General features: G+C 39.6%; 1 protein-coding gene across 9 annotated transcripts in view; it reads left to right on the top strand.

Moving 5' to 3' along the window:
• The first annotated feature begins 383 nt into the window (after positions 1-383).
• Positions 384-21,506, top strand: part of LOC135885545 (sodium channel protein type 2 subunit alpha) — a 101,373-nt gene continuing 80,250 nt past the window's right edge. For 4 of the 9 annotated variants that reach the window (XM_065413317.1, XM_065413320.1, XM_065413323.1 and 1 more), the window contains exons 1-9: positions 384-650; positions 4,860-4,978; positions 9,118-9,207; positions 11,000-11,128; positions 11,812-11,903; positions 12,816-13,088; positions 18,576-18,639; positions 19,298-19,439; positions 20,223-20,429. In XM_065413317.1, the coding sequence (XP_065269389.1) occupies positions 384-650; positions 4,860-4,978; positions 9,118-9,207; positions 11,000-11,128; positions 11,812-11,903; positions 12,816-13,088; positions 18,576-18,639; positions 19,298-19,439; positions 20,223-20,429 (1,383 nt within the window). Of the gene's footprint in view, positions 651-4,859; positions 4,979-9,117; positions 9,208-10,999; positions 11,129-11,623; positions 11,716-11,811; positions 11,904-12,815; positions 13,089-14,586; positions 14,634-18,575; positions 18,640-19,297; positions 19,440-20,222; positions 20,430-20,466; positions 20,470-21,506 lie in introns of all 9 variants that reach the window. The other 5 variants (XM_065413318.1, XM_065413322.1, XM_065413326.1 and 2 more) reach the window with 3 other exon arrangements.

The following is a 21,506-nucleotide window of genomic DNA, read 5'->3' on the forward strand; positions in this document are numbered from 1 at the left end:
AAGAAAAGAAACAATTTTTCTACTTACTTTTAAAATTAATGTATACACTCTCTATAGCTGCCAATTCATCACTTTTCATAAGCAATAAATTAATTTTAAACTAAATTTTTAAAGATTTGCTTCTTTTCCAGACATCTAAAGAGACCAAATGAAAAGTTAAATGCCCTATCTTGAAAGAAAAACGAATGAGTGGATCAATTTCACAACACACTGTTCTCATATAAGTACCCTATTTAATACATTGCCCTACGGACAGTGATATGAAGGTGTATCCATTTAAATTGCTTGTGTGGTGGTGGTCTAATATTTTTCTGTGTTTTTATATTTTTAGCACTTTTTTATGTGTGAGGCTAAACGGTAATTAAGAAGTGCAGGATGAAAAGATGGCACAATCAGTGCTGGTACCACCAGGACCTGACAGCTTCCACTATTTCACGAGAGAGTCACTTGCAGCTATCGAACAACGTATTGCTGAAGAAAAAGCTAAGAAGTCTAAAAAAGAACGTAAAGATGATGATGATGAAAATGGACCAAAACCAAACAGTGATCTGGAGGCAGGAAAGTCATTGCCATTTATTTACGGCGACATACCTCCAGGAATGGTGTCCGAGCCCTTGGAGGATCTGGACCCATATTATATCAATAAAAAAGTGAGTGTTTCTTAAGACTGCAGTTAACATGTTTCTGTTAGAAATTAAGAGTATTAAAATACTATAGACCCTCTGCAGGACTCCCTTTTTTCCACTACTTTGGGCCCAACCCAGATGTAGTGCTCCAATGGTTGACTTCATTGGCACTGCATGCAGTAAAATGTGTTTGCAGGATCAGGCCCCTGGTTTGGGTGTTGTGATACACTGTTAGCTTTATTGTAATATACTTGGCATTTCACTCTAATTGTAACTGTATGTAAAATCGTCATTTAAGGATGTCAGTGTTTTCATTATGAAACCCACTGAAAAGCTGCCTTGAATGGCCCTCTTGCTCATTTTCTTCACTATTATGTGGAAAACTTAGGTTTTATTCCTGATCTATTCTCTCATTACTTGGGTTGTCAGGGGTGAGGAGTTAGGCAGAGATAGTATATCAGTATGCTCCTAATGCGTTCCTCCTCACCCTGTAATCTCAGAGACATTGTATCTTCTTCCTAGATAATTTGGGTGAAGGACTGTTAGTCTTTGAAGCATATTCCTTATCCAGAATCAGGTTACTGTAATAAGGGGCTCAAAGGAGAGCTTGCAGTCAAAGAGGTAGGGAAATATGGGAAGAGGTAGGGCTCCTTGCTGGAGTACCCATAACATAAAAAAACTCTTTATACTCTTTAAAAATATTTTATTGAAATATGCCATTTTTAATGGAAATATGGAAAGGTAAAATTTTTGCATAATCCTGTCATATGTCCCATTGGAGCCAGGCAGAGAAGTACAGAAATACCAGGCCTTTGTGCAGATCGCCCTGGTTTCCTCTGATGTCCCAGATCTTCAAGTTTTGGGCTTTGCACTGTACCTACTCCAAAAACAGAAAAACCTGCCCCATCCCAGGATAAGCCAGAGGAAACTCTGCTAGCTGAAATTCATGGAATTTTCTGTCTTCAGGATTTTTTGCTGTATGTGGAAATATATTCCCCTTGAGAATTAACTAGCACTTTCTAAAAACAAAAACAAAAAAACAACTACTATTAAGAGTGATACATTAGCTGTGCAAACCAAGGAAATATATCAATCCCCATCAATCATTTTCAGTTCTGAAACCACAGCAATATCATAATGAGATGAGCTTAAGACAGATAGAAGCCTTAAGAAGAAATATGTGTCTTTATTTGCTCAATGTTGTGTTCTGAAAGTTCACATACTGACAAACACTTCATATTCTGCTTGCCTTACTCAAGTAGGTAGTCCTGCTGAAGTCTGGGAGTAAGGCAAGCAGGATTTGGGGCCAGCTGCTAGTGTTTTTCCCCCCTCGGTTCTCCAGTAATAATGATGTAGGACTCACCGCTGGAGATCTGAAACTTAGCATCAAGATCATTGTGCCTTAGACATCAGAAAAGTAATTGCTATTAATACTGAAAATGGGATAGCCTCTTTCTTCTGATTGCTAAAACAGTTTCAAAATTGGCCATGTGATAGTGATGTTGCAGACCATGTTATTTTTCTGAAGTATGGTGGTTTAAACGCTTTACAAGTGTATGCATTATGATCAGAATTTCTCATAAATTTTCACTGATTTTCCTTGAGTTTTGTACATTTAGATAAGGCTCCATTTTCATTTCATAAATGTGTGTCAATGAGCCTGCATCACACAAATGATGGCTTCAATAAGAATTTGTCTGAGTAAGGGCAGTAGAAAACGTGTGAGGAGCTCAGGATTTCAACCAGAATTTCCTGAAATAAAGGGATGAAGTTCCAAGGGAAACAAGGAGACAAGGGGGCAAAAGTGTGGTGAAAAGCAAATGAAATTCCAAGTGTACTGAGGACCAAAATAAAGCCTCGTTAAGGACTAAAATTTGGTTCTGGGAGTCAGCAGAGGGCAGGGGGTGAAGTTCCAAGGGAAACAAGGAGACAAGGGGGCAAAAGTGTGGTGAAAAGCAAATGAAATTCCAAGTGTACTGAGGACCAAAATAAAGCCTCGTTAAGGACTAAAATTTGGTTCTGGGAGTCAGCAGAGGGCAGGGGGTGAGAATCAGTGTGTGGTTTAAAAGTTGTAGCATTCATTCTGGTGGAGGGAAGTACTATGCTTCCAGGGATACAGCAGCAGCATTTACTATACCTGTACATAAAGCAAAGCATGCCCTCCTTAAGTGCTGCCCTCCTCTCCCAGCTGATGCAGCGGGGCCACTGGCAATACTACTGGCTTATGTCCCTTTTGATATGTCCAGTGCTGCCTGCAGTGCAAAGAAGTCCCTGTTACAGTCAAGGAGCACAAACATTCATATTATGGCTTTCTTCTCCATGGGGAGGAAAGCAGCTCAAGCCTCTCCCACCTCTGAGCTTGCCTGAGCAGAGACGGTCTTAGGTTGGCTCCATGTGTATGTGGAATATAAATGTTTCAGAGACTCAGGTGTATAAGGTACATTGAATAAAAGGTTGAGCCTTCTTGGCTTCTCTGGTTTTAAGAAAAGATTTTCATTCAAAGCTGTTCCATTTATAAATGCCATTTTAACACAATCAAAATATATAACCTATTACTGAAGCTGTGGGCAGATGGTAGGAATTGAAATACAAATCTTCACTGAATTCTGTGTGTTAATTAGGTAGCACAGATAAGCTTTTAAATCATTAAATATGAAAGGTAGATGTATTCATGGCCAAAAAAGCCTCATGATAAATATAAAAAAGAATAACAAATTTTAGTTCTACTTTTTTAGTGAAAAAAAAATTAACTTTGTGCATGAGAGGAAAATCTGAACATGCCATATCATGTCCATACAGTGCGTGGCTTTTAAAAGCTCGAGGCCTCTTTTTCAAGGGCACTGAGCATCTTCCATTCCATTTATTTTGATGGGATATAAGGTTTACAAAACACCTTTGAAAAATCAGGCCATCAGTGTTTATCACTCCACCCCACTATTTCCTTATATGGATGATACCAGAATTACTGCAGATACCTGGTGTAGGAAATTCTGAAGTTTTAATGAATGTATAAAAATTATGTTTAGCATATCTTAATATGCGTTATAAGATAGGCACCAACAGGGGTGAAAGTAACTTAAAGGACTTACCGGTACACCAGAGTCCTGAGCGGGGTGCATGGCCTCAACCGGAAGAGGCGGGGCCTTTAGAGCTCCGGGCCTTTTAAATCGAGATTTAAATGGCCTGGGGCTCCGGCTGCGGTAGTGGCGGCTGGGAGCCCCGGGCCCTTTAAATCACATCCGGAGCTACCAGCTGCTGAGGCGGCTGGGAGCCCCGGAGCTTGGGAGCCATTTAAAGGGCCCAGGGCTCCGGCCGCCGCTACCGCAGCAGAGCCCCCGCCCTTTAAATCACTGCCCGAGCCCTGCTGCTGGAGCCCCGGGGTAGCAGCGGTGGCCGGGGGCTATGGCAATGATTTAAAGGGCTCGGGGCTCCCAGCCGCTGGTACCGCAGCGGAGCCCCAGGCCCTTTAAATTGCTGACGGAGCCCTGAGGGCTCCCAGCTGCTGCTGCTACCCTGGGGTTCGGGCTGCGGGGCTCGGGCAACAATTTAAAGGGCCAGGGACTCCGGCCACCACTACCGCCTCCAGCCCTGTAAATCGCTGCCCGAGCCCCCTGCCGGAGCCCCCGGGGTAGCAGCAGCGGCCAGGGTTTCCTGCTACCACAGGTGAGTCCCGGGCCTTTTAAATCTCCGACAAAGCCATGGGGGTTCCCGGCTGCCGCCACTGCCCCAGGGCTCGGGGTTCTGGTGGAGATTTAAAGGGCCCGGGGCGGTAGCAGCGGCCGGAGCCCTGGGCCCTTTAAATCGCCACCCAAGCCCTGCTGCCAGAGCCCTGGGGTAGCGGCGGCGAGGCTCCGGCGGTGATTTAAAGGGCCCAGGGCTCCAGCCGCTGCTGGGAGCCCCAGGCCCTTTAAATCGCCGCCTGGGGAAGCCGGTCCAGTACACAAATGGTGTGTACACTTAGAGCTCACTTTGTCCTCTGTCAAATAAGACATAGAATATTTATGTTTTCTAAATAATGCTGTTGAAATGTTTTCATACAATTCTACTTGTAGAAATTCAGTTGGAGGCTCTCCTGCATGTTAGGTGAACTACACATGAAGTCGTTGAGTCTGCAGAGGTGTAAATGAGAGTAGAATTCAGCTAATTGTAAATAATGATGAAGCACAAGTGATGCAGAGTATGAGAATCCACTGTACATATTTTCTAAATTTTTCATTTTGTTTTCTTTTTCAGACTTTTATAGTATTGAATAGAGGGAAGGCAATCTTCCGATTCAGTGCCGCCTCTGCCGTGTACATGTTAACTCCCTTCAATCCTCTTAGAAAAATAGCTATTAAAATTTTGGTACATTCATATCCTTTTTGAAGTGGTTGGTTCAAAATATTAATGAACAAAATGCTGCTTTTATTTTAGTATTTAAATCATTAGTTGGTAGGCCATCCCAGGACAGGTAAGATCCACAATGCTTTTTCCATCCTCTTTCTGCTGCTTTCTCTCGTCTCTCTCCCTCCCCTTTCTCTCGTTTCTGCAGCTGTTCTGGTGAGATCAGAAGTCACACAGCCAAATCCTCTCCCTCTTCTTTTCCCCTTACCACACCTTCCTTATTTTTTCTCCTTCCATCTCTGGTATTACCCACTTACTTTACTTGCCTATTCCTCTCTCCAGTAATTTTCCCCACATGCTCCAGGTATGTTGCTTAAAATGTTTTACAATTCTTAAGTGACACTTTGCATTAAAAAAAATGTAATCTTTGATCCCCAATTTTAGCTTGCATGAACAGCTGCAGAAAATATTTCTCTACCCCTTTTCATTTTCTGATTCAGATCACAGCTGTAGTAGTGTAGGTTAATAGGGTTCCTTGAAATTCTGAGTTTTATTATAAATTATCAGTCCTATATGTATTTTTATCATTCTGTTTCTTCTGGCAACCATTGCCATTTTATGTACTTGTATTTCTGGAGGTACTTTAATTTTAATCTTCAAGTAGCTCATGAGCATTCTGACTAGTGCACAGAGAACCTCAAAACTGAATGATAGTAACGCAATATATGACTCTGTCTCACTTCTATGTTAAACATAAATCATATGAATCTAGTAGTAACTATGGATCTGATCCTCCAAACACTACCTTGAGTAGTGAGTGCCTTGACATCAGTGGCTCTACTCAAGGTAGTAAGCAAAGTGCTCAATGTGTTTGCAAGATTGAACCTTATAGAGTTAAACTTGAGTCCTCTATCATCAGAGCCCTGAAGCGTGTGCACAGCATTACTCGCATTGTTTCTCAGAGTTGTGTTCTATATATTTGGAGATGGTCACATGATTTTAAAAGGACAGTCTTTTATTAAAGCTGAAATGCAATTGGCATAACAAACCCAGTAACTTCAATAACTTTAATGTGTTCAATGCTCCTAAAAACAAGAGGTACTATGTCAATTATTTTAAAGAACTGTAAGATCCCTCGGTGTCTAGTTTTTGTACTCCCATTCCAGGTTGCAAGGTAACTAAATACTGTGCTGGTAATATCACACCCCTCAACGCACTATGGAATTCTCCTGGATCATGGAGCTGATCTTGGTGCGGGTAGTTGGGATCACACATTATGAAAAAATTGGGTGGGCACATGTCTTACAGTGTGGGAAAGACATGCCCCTGTTATTGCTCCATTCTGCTCTGATGGTGAGACACTTCTCAGGAGCAGCAATATGGTAGGGGCATGCAGCTTTTAGGAGGCATTTCTATAAAAATCATTTGTAAGCCCTGTGCAATATATTAATGTATAAAATTATTAGAATACATGACTTTAGATTAGTTGAAAAACTCCTCAGAGTTGCTGCCCCTTGTCTTCTGCTCCTTTCAAATTTGAATTTCTGTGGTATCACAGCAAACAGTATTCTGAGAAGAAGGGATCTTTCAAATATTGCAAACTAGCAGAATGATTTGGAAGGGGTGCTATGTGCTGCCTTGGCATGATGAAGGTACAAAGCCTTGTAAAACCTTTAATATAAGGGAAGAAAATTAAAATAAAGGTACTTACTGACCTCTTTTCACACCCTTCAGTCTCCATGTTTTAAACAGATTTCCCTGGTGGATGAGATCTTACCAGGTGGATTGCATACTGAGACATCGCACAGAACAGGAGCCAATGATATATATTATTTGTAGAAAAGTGAAACTATAGACTAGTTACCTATATGCTACATGTCTTTCTTATCCTAATTATTTGATGCATTCATGTGCTTGTTTTTAATAACTCTTTCAAGATTTTCTTTAAAACCATATATCGTGCACACTGTTCCTCTGTCCTCTTGGATATTTATATTTTTACAATTTTCTATTGCTAAGCAAACCACAGACAAGGGCATTATTATGCATTTTAATTCTACATTTACAATTTGATTTTAAGGAAAGTGGGTGGAATGATGGGAACTATGACATCAGAATTATGGTTGGAGTTATAACACTGTCAGTCACCCTTTCGTTAACCACAGTACGTTCTAGTCATGAAATAGTTACCTGATAGCAACATAGCTGAGATTATTTTGTGGCTGCTTGGTAAGTGGAATTTTAGTTAAATGAATTTAAAAAGTAAATTATTTTGGAAAAAAAAACTTCAATTCTTATACTAAGTTTAATGTTTTAACTCAGTGCTCTAAGACAAAGTGGTTTTGCATGACTGGGTTAATAGCCATCATTATTTTATGATTATTAGATAAGAGAGGAACTGATTGTGCCCTTAGTATCCATGCACAGAGTAGAAATCTCAGGCAGAAAGTGTGGTGGAGTCAGTTGCCTCTGGAACAGCATTGCTCATCTTTCTCCAAACTCAGCAGAAGGCTCTCTGTGAGTCTGGCAATTTGGTGGTGGGGGGAGAGGGATTGGGGTCTGGAGGAGAGTGCAAGAGGCTTGTGACTTGGCAGAGCTTCTCTCCAGCTTGCAAATATTCACTGTCACACCCAGTCTCCTTTAAGTGGGTTTATTATCTATACAAAACCAAACAAACAAACAAAACCACTCCCTGAGCTTAGCCTTTGTCCTAGGGTTTCACAGCTTTCCCTCCCAGGGGTCTTTGGTAACCCTGCTTCCTGCAGCTTCCCAGTCCTGGCCAGCTTCCTTATTCAGTCAGCTCTGTTACTGTTCTGCGACAGCAGCTCCAAGGCTTCCTGGACACCTGGCCCCTTGCTCCCAGGACCCCACCACAGGAGTTGGTTCTGCTTCTAGCCCTAGACACAGCCTAGCCTAGCCTACCCTATCCCACCCATCTCTCCCCTTCTTCTTGTCCTCCGACAGTATTTTGTTGCCCAGGTATAGCCCTGTCCCCTTTAATTGGCCTCAATGGCCCACCTGCTCTCACACTGGGAGCTGGGCCTGCTATTCACAGGGACCAGCTATCCTGTGACAGGGCTGGAGTAGAGAAGGAGGGGTAATTTAGAAGCTAGACCCTAAGTTTCTGTCTTGGGAGAAGGAAGTGTATTATTGGAAACCTCACCCCCCTCACTGCTGATCAAAAGATTGCAGAGGAAACTCCATGAGGGGAACATCATAGTGTTTGCTGTCCCTTATGCTGGTACTCCTGAGCAGGAGTACCGTCTGCACCTATGCTTTTAGTCATAGCCACAGGCTAAAGCAGTTCTCAAAGTCTCTAAAATACAAATGTTCTTAACATTTTGTAGGTTTTGGTGCCACCGTGTGGCCATTTTATATATCATATGTCTGTATGGTTTTCATTTTGGTGTACTTTAATGTTTATTGGGCTGTGGTGGTTTTTATCTCTCCTGATAGTGAATGGGGTAAATCCAGAGCAACTCCATCAAAGTTAATGTAGTGATTTTGGATTTGCTTCAGTGTTTACTCTGGATCAGAATTAGTGAGAACAGAATTTGGTCCAAAATCTTTTAACATTATAACCAAAGCCAAATATAGCACAAGCGGGTGTCATTCATGCTTCCCCCTGAAATATGGGACAAATTTCTCTGTGTTCTCTTCCAATGTCTTATAGGCCTGCCTTGCAACATATGTAATATTCTCGCCCTGAACAGGTACAGCAAAATGTGCCAAATTATGTAGTGATTTTGTGAAGCATAGCAATATTGGGGAGAAACTATAAATTTAGCTGTTTGGCACTAATGAGCTAAATCAGATTTATGTCCATATCTTCAGACTTGAAAGATTGTTGCATTGTCCCATTGTACAATAGTCCACCCCTTCTCAAGTCACTCTTTTTTTATTAAAAAAATCATCTATCATCTCTTTTTAAAACTTCAGTTTTCTTTATGTCAGACTTTTTTATTTCAATGGCTGATTATTCGCTTTTAAATGTAAAGCAACAACTAAGAAAATTCTGAGATATTTAGGGCTTTTGCCCTGAGCATCAACAGAGTAGTGAAGGGATTAATAGTTCCTGATAATGAAAATTTGCTTAAATGTTGATCTTCATGTAATATTCTTGTTATGATGAGATTTTTCTGATGTATGTTCCTTGACTATAATCTACATTGTTCAGCATGCTTATTATGTGCACTATTTTGACCAACTGTGTATTTATGACCATGAGTAACCCTCCGGAGTGGACAAAGAATGTAGAGTAAGTTAAATGCATTTTCTTTAAATATATTCACAAATCTGATATTAGCTTCTGTAAGTGATCTTATGTTATTTATGATCATATGAATTGACCACAACTAGTCTGTGACATTGTTGCTTGTTTCCTCTGTCTCTTGTGACTCTAACTCAAGACCGTAAATGATCTCCCTTCTAACAGGTTGTTTGTAACTTCCATTCTCTACATGGGAGCAGAAAGCTGCTTGTAGCGCCATACAGGATCTGTATATCAATCTTTTTATACACATATTTCTCATTAATTTCAGTGGAGTTATGTATATGTAATGATGGCAGGAATTAGCCCCTTCTCTGCATATTGTGGGTTATTGGTATTTTTCATTGTGTGATAAACACGTCAGTAGAGAGATTATCTCATGGACCGCCATGCCTCCTGTTCACAATTGGGCAGACCTCCCTTCCATGGGCAAACAAATAACATCCCTGTGTAGGGTGACCAGATGTCCCGACTGTATAGGGACAGTCCCGATATTTGGGGTTTTGTCTTTTTGGGTGACTATTACTCCTACCCCTATCCTGATTTTTCACACTTGCTGTCTGGTCACCCTATCCCGGTGACAACTAAGGCATTTGCTTGTATGAAAAAGTAATAGTGGGAGAATACTTCATGGATTTATAGTTTTTTTCATTTGATTTAACAGCTGGAAAATAGGAGGAGGCAATCGAGCACTTTGTGAACAACCAGCTCTCCACAGATCACTGGCAGGTGCTCTGTGGATGACTGGTACTGTGTACATGACAGTTTGGGAACTACTGCTCTCCATGCTGCTTCTGGTATTTGAAGAACATTAGCTTGATTGTTCTCTTTGATAAAGGAAAATCTTGCATAGTCCTCAAATGCTGAATGACCACACTATTATATTACTTACTTTTTTGAATGATATCCACCTGGTTAGTTAAATCCTGGCACTATTGAAATCAATGGCAAAATTCCCATCAACTCCAATAGGCCAGGTTTTCTTTCAAGATGTTTTAACATGTAGTAACTAGAGGTAAGCATGGAAGCAGACTCTGTTTTAATTCCTACAGGCTGCGAGCAGGCCTGATGCTACCAAGGGTTCTCACAGAACCTTCAGGGGTAGAGGGCAAGTCACAGTGTATGAACTGCACCCATGGAACTTATTCTATACTTATTGTGGCTTTGGCAGTGGGGAAAATCTGGCGGAATATAGTCAGTGCCAACCCTCCCCCCAACCGGGGATCTGTATTTCAGCGGAATCCCCGGGGTTGGCCTTCTATGATATTTGGGAGCAAGAAGAGAGCATGTCACAAAGTTGGCTTTCTCTCTCCAATACCTTCCAAGCTAAATCTTCATTCTTTGGCTGCCCTTTGCTCATGGAAGGAAATGAGAGCTAGGAGCTGTTGGCAATTTTTGAGTTGCCTGAGTAAAAAAAAGGTGTGGTAATAAATTCTTTGCAGTGGAAAGCCCCACTTATAAAAACTTAAATGGATTTTTATCAACTTTTCCAAAATACTCAATTTTGGGCAGAAACCAAAGGCTTGAGCCTGTGAGATGCTAAGCATCTCTTGCAAATGCAGAGTTGTATAATATATTTTAATATTCAGATTTTGATTCTTTTTTTCTCAGACAAATAATTCTGCAGATGTTTAAAGTTAGTTAAATCCTCTATTCAATCCTTAAGCCATTTAAAAGAAGAAAATAAATCAAATAAAATAACTATAAAAAGTAATACATATAGAAATGTTATGTCATTAATATTTGTCTCTATTAATTTTTGCTTGGATATTTTCCTCAGATACACATTCACTGGAATTTATACCTTCGAATCACTTGTAAAAATTCTTGCAAGGGGCTTCTGTTTAGAAAATTTTACTTTTCTTCGAGACCCATGGAATTGGCTAGATTTCACTGTCATTACATTCGCGTAAGTCTTTTAACAATTTTTAACTTTTATGAGGGTATGAAATTAGTGGCTACAAATTACATCATATTTTGGAATGCAGAACATTTGGAGCATGGATTTCCTGTTGTTTCAAAATGATTTTACCTGTTTTCCATATTTTAATATTTCAAAATTAAACATACTGCAGAAGCCAGAATGGTGTGTCAGCCACTAATATTGTGACTAATATTGGATTATACTCTCAAGAGAAGCTAATTTCATATCCTGTCTTCTTTCTGTTTACCAGAATGGAAGCGATCCCTTTGACTTCATGCCACAAAGTTACCAAATTAGGTGTTCAAAATTAAAATCAGTGTGGTTTACTTCAGTGACATTTAAGTTTAATTTGATGGTCAGGAAAGCATATTAATAATACAAGGCAAAATACAGTGAAAGGTGAAGAGGTCTTGATGAAAGACCCAAGTAAGTAGCATAAAATCTGCCTAAATTCTGAATAACTGTGATTTAATCCTACAGGTATATAACAGAATTTGTAAACCTAGGCAATGTTTCAGCTCTTCGAACTTTCAGAGTATTGAGAGCTTTGAAAACTATTTCTGTAATCCCAGGTAAGAAGTAATTGGTGTAAGGTGTTAGGCCCCTTGTATCTCCAACTGTTATCTGTGTGCTGTCATTGTGTTTGTGTGTGAACTCCCCTATTACAGATATGTGACAGAGTTTGTGGACCTGGGCAATGTCTCAGCGTTGAGAACATTCAGAGTTCTCCGAGCATTGAAAACAATATCAGTCATTCCAGGTGAGAGCTAGGTTAAACACTGAGGCTGACTTTAATTCCACTGAAGCTTTAATCACACATTTTAAGCATAAGCCGTGTTGCTTGCTACACATTATAAACAAAATAAAAAGCAGGAATCAAAATTAAATTTATTTAAATTTGCTTTTTGCTTTTTTAGTATTAGTTTTATTTTATTTTCTGAATCAGCCTTTGAGTTTAACAAATTCTTGCATGAGACATTTGCAGTAAACAGCCTATGTGATTTGCATCTTATGACATCAAGCTTTCTTTATACATTTAAAAAAAAGTTAATCTTAAGGCTTTCATATTGATGCAAATTTTATCATTTGTTGCAAGCACTTGGGGTTGAAGCGTGCAATCAGTTTTAAAAATTTAACATAAAGAAATAAAACCATAAAGGATAGCATGGGCATGCATGGGGGATTTTTTTAAAGATGTCTTTCTTCTCCAAACCATCACCTGTTCTATAACATAAGATTTAACACTGTATCCTTAAAATATTAGTATGTAATAAGATCTTTTCTGCTGTCTTACCAATGTAAAATTTTTGAAACAAAACAATATAATAAAGGTTTGGGCAAGAAGCATCAGCAAATGAAAACAAGAAACTTTTTCTATATAGGGCTGAGATATAGCATGAATAATAAAATCACTTGTTTTGGCATTACCAATGTGTTTGGCAATATGTATTCTTTATTTCCATACACAAATTTCAAATGAACATAAACCTACAGCTTTTCATTCATCCTCACAAGCGATTGGGCTTTTCATAAAATTTACTATATCACAAACATTAGAATCATTTTCTTGTCATTCTGCATGAAATCTTTATCTTTGCAGGAAAAAGCACATAATATTTTATATGTTTAGTATCTGTTTAACATCATAATAAAAATCCCTTTCTGTTTGCAGGCTTGAAGACTATCGTGGGAGCCCTCATTCAGTCTGTGAAGAAGCTCTCAGATGTAATGATCCTGACTGTGTTTTGTCTGAGTGTATTTGCACTAATAGGGCTGCAGCTGTTCATGGGCAACTTGAGGCACAAATGCTTGCAGTGGCCTCCAGACAATTCTACTTTGGAAATAAATGTTATTTCCTACTTTAATAGCACAATGGGCGAAAATGGAACATTTGTTAATACAACAGTGAGCACATTTAATTGGGAGGAGTACATCGAGGATAGAAGTAAGAATTTATAATATGATTCATTACATTGTTTTGTCTGAAAGATTTAAAAACAGATAGAAAAGCATGGTGCTATTGTCTTTCCATTAAGATTAAAGTAGTATAACCAGATTTAAAGATATAAAAAGTCAAAGGTCTGGTAGTTCTGGTACAACCAAGGAAGCCATTATGTATAGCTAAATAATCAGTCTCAGTGTGGATTAAAATTTCTCATCAATAAATCATCATCATATTATCGCCGCATGTTAAAATTTCCCTTAAAAATTCTTAAAGATGGTTTGGATGGAGTACAACTAATCCCTCCAGCAGAGTCTTGATCTGGAGGAATAAGCAAGAGCTTGCATATTACACAGATGTTCATTTATTTCTAATCTGTGAATAAATCAATGACCTAACACTTTAGTATCCTTAATATCCTATCATTTGGACAATGATTTAAAGGAAGGTACAGGAACCAGTGCAGCATTTGCATTGTCTCAGACAGGCAGCTGGTTAAAGACACAAACTGTTACATTAACAAACAAAAAATGTTAATAAAAATAATAAAAATCAGTATAGAACAATTCTGAAAGTCTTTGTCATGCTTTGGTATGGTGAGCTGTATTTCCTTTGTCCTAATCTATACCATTACTGTCAAGGTGTCAGCTCCTTTTCTGATTGTTAATGATCTATTTTATTATACTTACAATCATGTTTAGTGATTTAACCTACATTGTAATTATATCTTGTCTTACATACTTAGCCCCTATTACTATAGTATCTCCCCCTCACAATCTTGTAATATATTTATCCTCTCAACACCCCTGTCTACTATTATCTCCATTTTACAGATGGGGAACTGAGCCACAAGACTAAGGGCCAGATTTTTTAAGGTATTTAGGTGCCTAAAGATCCAGATAGGCACCTAGTGGGATTTTCAAAAGCACCGAAGTCCCAATGACTTTTTAAAAATCCACACTAGGTACCTAAATACCTTTAAAAACAGGACCTAAGGTTATACTGGAAGTCTGTGATAGAGCAGGGAATTGATTCTAAGTTTCATGATTTCCAGACTAGTGCCCTAACTACTGCACCATCCTTCCTCTCTAAATAGTTATTAGATGATCCCCTACAGTGGGACTGCAGTTTTTCTTTAAGACATCTGGGGCATAAGGTCTGCACATTGTCTGTCTGTATTTATATTAGATTCTCTACCGTGTCCAGCTTATGCTGTTGCAGTAGTGTAGAGACATGGTCAAGGAGCTGGTTACAGTTCCCTGATTCTCTGGTTGCATGTGCCCCAGCTGGCAATGGTCCATAAGGGTAAGTCTACACTGCATTTTAAAACCTGCAGCAGCAAATCTACAGACTTGGGCTCACGCTATGGCACAAAAACATTGTGGCTCTGGCTGGAGCTCCAGCTCTGAAACCCATCCCATCCCCTGGCTTCAGAACCTGAGCTCCAGCCCAAACCCAAACATCTGTGCAACAGTTTTTAGCACCATAGTCCTATCCCAAGTCTGTAGACCTGGTCTCTGAGATCACTGCAGTGAGTTTTAAAACAGAATAGACATATGGGACTGTCTGCTTTCTGGTGATAACCAGAAAACATCTCACTCTGGCTATTCCCCCTCCCTGCCTTGACATGCCACTTGCACCAAGAGTTGTGCTAGTTCTGACGGTGCTACATCTATTAGAGATTCCCCATTCCAGGGGGAGATAGGGTAAATTGCTGTTCCTTTTGCACCTCTTGAGTGGCACAAAGGAAACTGGGGGCAAGAATCTGCCTTAAGGATTTTAAGAATTCTATCCCTTCCATTACACTTCAGCTTATTCTCATTGTTAGGCAATATGTTTAAATTGTCAATCACCGCTATTAACATGGTAGTTAAGGTAGAGATCAGATTCTCTAAGCCATCATACATTTTCATGGTCTGCATTTCCCAGACATTTCTTCATAAGTAAAATGAGTTGTCTTTTGTGAATCAAACCTATTCTTACTGCCATTGGCATTTTAAGATTAGTCATTCCTCTGGCCCAATATGTTGCACGTGGGATATCATAGACTCATAGACTCATAGACTTTAAGGTCAGAAGGGACCAATATGGTCATCTAGTCTGACCTCCCGCGTGATGCAGGCCACAAAAGCTGACCCACCCACTTTCCCTTGAAGTCTTTAAATTAAGTAGCAGAGAATCCTCCAGCCTGCGACCCCTGCCCTATGCTGCGGAGGAAGGCGAAAAACCTCCAGGGCCTCTGCCAATCTACCCTGGAGGAAAATTCCTTCCCGACCCCAAATATGGCGATCAGTAGAACCCCGAGCATACAGGCAAGATTCTACAGCCGGACCCTCATTTTACCAGCGATGGCACGTTAATGCCTAATTGACTAAAATCACGTTATCCCATCAAACCATTCCCTCCATAAACTTATCTAGCCTAATCTTGAAGCCAGAGAGGTCTTTCGCCCCCACCGTTTCCCTCGGAAGGCTGTTCCAAAATTTCACCCCTCTGACGGTTAGAAACCTTCGTCTAATTTCACGCGTAAACTTCCCCACGGCCAGTTTATATCCTTTTGTTCTCGTGTCCACATTAGTACTTAGCTGAAATAATTCCTCTCCCTCCCTGGTATTTATCCCTTTGATATATTTAAAGAGAGCAATCATATCCCCCCTCAGCCTTCTTTTGGTTAGGCTAAACAAACCGAGCTCCTCAACTCTCCTTTCATAGGAAAGGTTTTCCATTCCTCAGATCATCCTAGTGGCCCTTCTCTGTACCCGTTCCAGTTTGAGTTCATCCTTTTTAAACATAGGAGACCAGAACTGCACACAGTACTCCAAATGAGGTCTCACCAGCGCCTTGTATAACGGAAGCAGCACCTCCTTGTCCCTACTAGAAATACCTCGCCTAATGCATCCCAAGATCGCATTAGCTTTTTTCACAGCCACGTCACATTGCCGACTCATAGTCATTCTGCGATCAACCAGGACTCCGAGGTCCTTCTCCTCCTCCGTCACTTCCAACCGATGCGTCCTCAGCTTATAACTAAAATTCTTGTTAGTCATCCCTAAATGCATCACCTTACACTTCTCACTATTAAATCTCATCCTATTATTATTACTCCAATTTACAAGGTCATCCAAGTCTCCCTGCAGAATATCCCGATCCTTCTCCGAATTGGCAGTACCTCCCAACTTTGTGTCATCCGCAAACTTTATCAGCCCACTCCTACATTCGGTTCCGAGGTCAGTAATGAATAGATTAAATAAAATCGGACCCAAAACCGAACCTTGAGGAACCCCACTGGTGACCTCCCTCCAACCTGACAGTTCACCTTTCAGTACTACCCGCTGCAGTCTCCCCTTTAACCAGTTCTTTAGCCACCTCTGGATTTTCATATCGATCCCCATCTTTTCCAATTTAACCAATAATTCCTCATGCGGCACAGTATCAAACGCTTTACTAAAATCGAGGTATATTAGATCCACCGCATTTCCTTTATCTAGAAGGTCTGTTACTTTCTCAAAGAAGGAGATCAGGTTGGTTTGGCACGATCTGCCTTTCGTAAACCCATGTTGTAATTTGTCCCAATTGCCATTCACCTCAAGGTCCTTAACTACTTTCTCCTTCAAAATTTTTTCCAAGGCCTTGCATACTACAGAAGTTAAACTAACAGGCCTGTAGTTACCCGGGTCACTATTTTTCCCCTTCTTGAAAATAGGAACCACATTAGCTATTTTCCAGTCCAACGGTACCACCCCCGAGTTTACAGATTCATTAAAAATTATCGCTAAGGGGCTTGCAATTTCTCGCGCCAGTTCCTTCAATATTCTAGGATGAAGATCATCCGGTCCGCCCGATTTAGTCCCGTTTAGCTGGTCAAGTTTGGCTTCCACCTCTGATACTGTAATGTCAATCCCCCCTCCTTTATTCCCCTCTGTCCTGCTCCCTCTATTCCTAAGCCCTTCATTAGCCTTATTAAAGACCGATGCAAAATATTCATTTAGATATTGTGCCATGCCTAGATTATCCTTAATCTCCATTCCATCTACATTCTTCAGCGGTCCCACTTCCTCTTTCTTTGTTTTCTTCCTATTTATATGGCTATAAAACCTCTTACTGATCATCTGATTTCGTAACAGAAAGCTTTATGTCTGTACCTCAAGGCCAGTTTTCCTCTTAGCATAGTTTTATTCTGCTAGAGGCATAGTCAATATTCCTTCATGAGTAAATTTACTGTGGGACAAAAGGTCAAAAAATGACCAGTTACATCTATCTGTATGAAGCACACCAGAAATGCAATTTTACCCATGAATGCCCACAAAGAATAGATATTTTTGGTTTTGCTTACAGATATGAGTATTCTCTGTTCCCCTTACTCCTGTCAGCCTTTAGACCAAAGACCGATATTGGGATATATTGTTTGGGAGATACCAAAGAAGAAAAGTCTGCTAATTCCAAACAGTACATTCCAATCTCTTTTGCTTCCATTAGAATTTTCAACAAATAGTTCTTCATCTTGATGATAGAATTTGGACTTTCCCTTAATATTGGGCTGGATTGTGCAACCCTTACTCACCCTGATGAGCACTTATTTTAAAAATTATCCTAATTCTGACAATGGGGCTGCTTGGTTGAGTAAGTGCTTGTCAGTAGGAGTAAGAGTTGCACAATCTCGCATTTTGCTCATGTGCTGTTTCACCAATTGATAGCTTTAAAGGGCTGAATTTTGAACATCTTTGTGGCTATCTAAAAATCATCTCTCTACTTTTATTTACTTTGGGATTTAACTTGATTATGTTTGTTATTCAGTAATGAAACTATAAGTGCAATAGAACATGGATCCATTTACATCACCAGAGAATTTGACTTAGTAATCCTCTCTCATACACACACACACAGCTTGGTGGTCTCCCTCCACTTCTCAAAATCAAAATGTAATAGCAGCATGCTGTACTGAGTTCTCATGTTACTAACATTTAATTACTTCAACAAATTGCAGTGTAGTAGTTGAATAAATTAGTATCCTATGAAGTATCATAAATAATTAATATCAAAACATATGGACAAATAAATTTTGTTGATTCAGCGTCCTTGTAATTTTTTCATGGTATTTGTTCAGTTATTTGCAAATGTATAAAATTTGGTAATCCACAGAGGGTTTCCCAATCATTTGTATGGCTTAACAAGATTCTACTGTACTATTGCTTTGCTGTTTCTCTAAAGAAATGCGTCTTCTAGACCTGTTAGAAAATCTTTTGTTTGTCAAAAACATTATTTTTGCTTTTTCCCCTAGTTCTAAAATTATAAGATATTTCTCCTAAAATTATGTTTGTGGTTTCCATGTTATGGTTACATTAATTTCCTTTAAAACACAAATGTTTATATTATTTTGTACACTTAAATTTAGATTTAAATGTTTTCTTTATGTGGTGACTAAACACATTTTTTCAGTAAATTCACCTCACTTCCCCCCCCTTACCCCCAACCCTTTCTCTTTATAAACAGGTCATTTTTACTTTTTGGAAGGACAAAATGATGCTCTGCTGTGTGGCAATAGTTCAGATGCAGGGTAAGAAAATGTTTCATTATATTTTATGGTCTTTTATGAAAACAGTTATATGTATAGATATAACTTAGGAAAACTCAAGCGGACAACCCACTGCAGTGTCTTCCACAGTTTATTATTTCAAATCAACAAAGTTTCTGGAGTATGATACTGGATTTCTGAGTATCAGCATCAACATGACTTGAACTTGCAATGGTCCTATCTAAGTGCATCAGGCTAGCCTCTTTCCCTAAAAGTAGGCATTCAAATACTTTGAGAATAAACATTTGCTGCCATCTGGCTTAGTAGTGCCCTTATTATCAGTCATGCCAGTGGACACTCTTTTGCAATTCCACAGGAGATGTGCTGACAGCTGACAAGCTTGTGAGAATCAAGAGCATGAATGGGAAGGCTAGTTTATTATAAATTTGATTATTAAAGCATTGAAGTGTTCTTAGAAAATAACATACTTTTTTTCTTTTCTAATTTGTTTTATCTTAGTTAACCTTACAGCATCCTTTATTGGATTGTTTTGTAGTGTAAAATTTTAGCTGAGAATAATTTAATCTTGAGTAAGTGACTGAATGTTAGCAGTTCATACTCCTGAACATTTCTATGATGTACAGTAGTGTGTAATGATTTGGAGTATCTATTTAAAATAGTATTTCTTCTTCTTTTGTAGTCAATGTCCAGAAGGATATATATGTGTAAAAGCTGGTAGAAACCCCAACTATGGCTACACAAGCTTTGACACATTCAGCTGGGCGTTTTTGTCACTCTTTCGACTGATGACTCAGGACTTTTGGGAGAATCTTTATCAGCTGGTGAGGATCCACTAAAATAAACACTATTACTACTACTACTAGAACAACTACAACATAGCATTTACATAGTGCTTTTCATCCACATATCCCTGAGACTGCTTGGGGCTGGAACCATCTTTGTGTTTTGTGTTTCTGTACTACCTAGCACAATAGGGATCTGGTGGATGACTGAGGCTCTTAGGTTATACTGCATAAGAATAATTGTGAATAATCAAGAATAACTGTATTAAGGTGGGTAAAGTATCTATCTATCTTTACCCAAATTGGTAAAGTATATTGTACAAACACAATCAGTGAATACTAGAGTCATGTTTGGCTCCCAGTCCAGTGTTCTGTATGTCACTAGACCATGCTTCCTCCTTAAGGGGCACATCCTGTCTCTAACCTCCTTGGGTGTGGAAGGATAAGGTGTGACCAGTGGGCCTTCTACTATGTAGATCTACAGGATAAAACCCCAGTTCAGGGGGAGACCTGTGGCAGCTGACACTACTACAGCCTCTAGTTTGTAGAAGAAGTTGTGAAGCATCTGAGCTGCAGAATCTTATTTACCTTGAACCCAGTGGAGATTCTTCTGCAAAGCCCATTTAACTCTAGTTTTGCACTTGTGAGCAGAATATGACCCACAATATTTTTATATGGAAAAACTATATGAATTATCTAAATTCAGTTGTGTCAACACAAGCTCTTATTATAATAGAATTGTGCATTACTAAATTATAATGTATAGAGACTATGTAGTAACTTTAAAAAACTGATAAAGCTATTTATTTCTTTTTTCCCCAGACGCTACGTGCTGCTGGCAAAACATACATGATATTTTTCGTTCTGGTAATTTTCCTGGGTTCTTTCTATCTGATTAACTTGATCCTGGCTGTTGTTGCCATGGCCTATGAAGAACAGAATCAAGCAACCATGGAAGAAGCAGAGCAGAAGGAGGCAGAATTTCAGCAGATGCTTGAACAGTTGAAAAAACAACAAGAAGACGCTCAGGTACCTTTGTAATCCAAAACTGCTCCTTTAGTGCAAGACTGTGCCCTGGTCCTTTTCAGCCGCACATGAGAATAAACCCCGCCCCTTCACAGTAGTAAATTACTTCCCCCACACAAACACAGCCCCTGAACAAGGGCGAGCAATAGAGAAATAATGACTCTGCTCTACTCCTTACTCAGCCCTAAATGATCAGTTCAGTCTGTTGATTAGTAACAAATCTGGTAAAGAACACTGAGCTGAGACACTGGAGATTGAAGTCTCAGGTGGAGATGTGAAAAAACCACTGGTTCTGCTACATGAATTATTTACAGCTAAATGACTTTTCATTACATTTCTTGAATGTAACTCAGGACAAATATTTTGCTGTGAAAACGGCAAGACTGAGCAGAAAATTACAATAGAGATTCAGGCCAAAAGAAAACTTACTTATTTTGTGGGCAGTGCTCCCCACTAGAGTAGTGTTGCATCACTTGGAATCAGACTGGAAAAAAGGCATACATTTTAAATGGTGAGAGTAATTAGCACTGGAACAATTTAGCAGGGGTCATATTGGATTCTCCATCACTGACAATTTTAAAATCAAGACTGGATGTCTTGATTCAAGAAATTATTTTGTGGAAGTTCTATGGCCTGTGTTATATAGGAGGTCCGATTAGCTGATCACATGGTCTCTTCTAGCCTTAGAATCCATGAACCTTTGGGTCCTACTTTGAAGCCTCTTTCCTCTTTTTGAAGCCCCTCACACTTCCTAATGGACTAGTTGGTTGACTGACATCGTACTCCTGGCCAGTGGCTAGCTAAAGCTGGAGTTGATCTGTATCTTCCTAGTACGTGTCTGGCTAAAGACCAGCCGAGCTGTGCCTTCTAGCAACATCTGGTGCTGACTGCAGCTTTAAAAAAAGCATTATTTAGTAAAATTCTCTACAGATGTTTGAGACTATAAGCAGCACCAGGGCTGTTGTGGAACATAGTTTAACTCAATTCTATGAAGACCACTTACTGGAATGATGTCACTGGACATTGCTAGTCCATTAAGGAGTTGGAAAGTATCCATATGTGCAAAGGACCCAGCAAAGG

Source organism: Emys orbicularis, chromosome 11 (assembly GCF_028017835.1).
Source record: "Emys orbicularis isolate rEmyOrb1 chromosome 11, rEmyOrb1.hap1, whole genome shotgun sequence".
Classification (NCBI taxonomy): Eukaryota; Metazoa; Chordata; order Testudines; family Emydidae; genus Emys; species Emys orbicularis.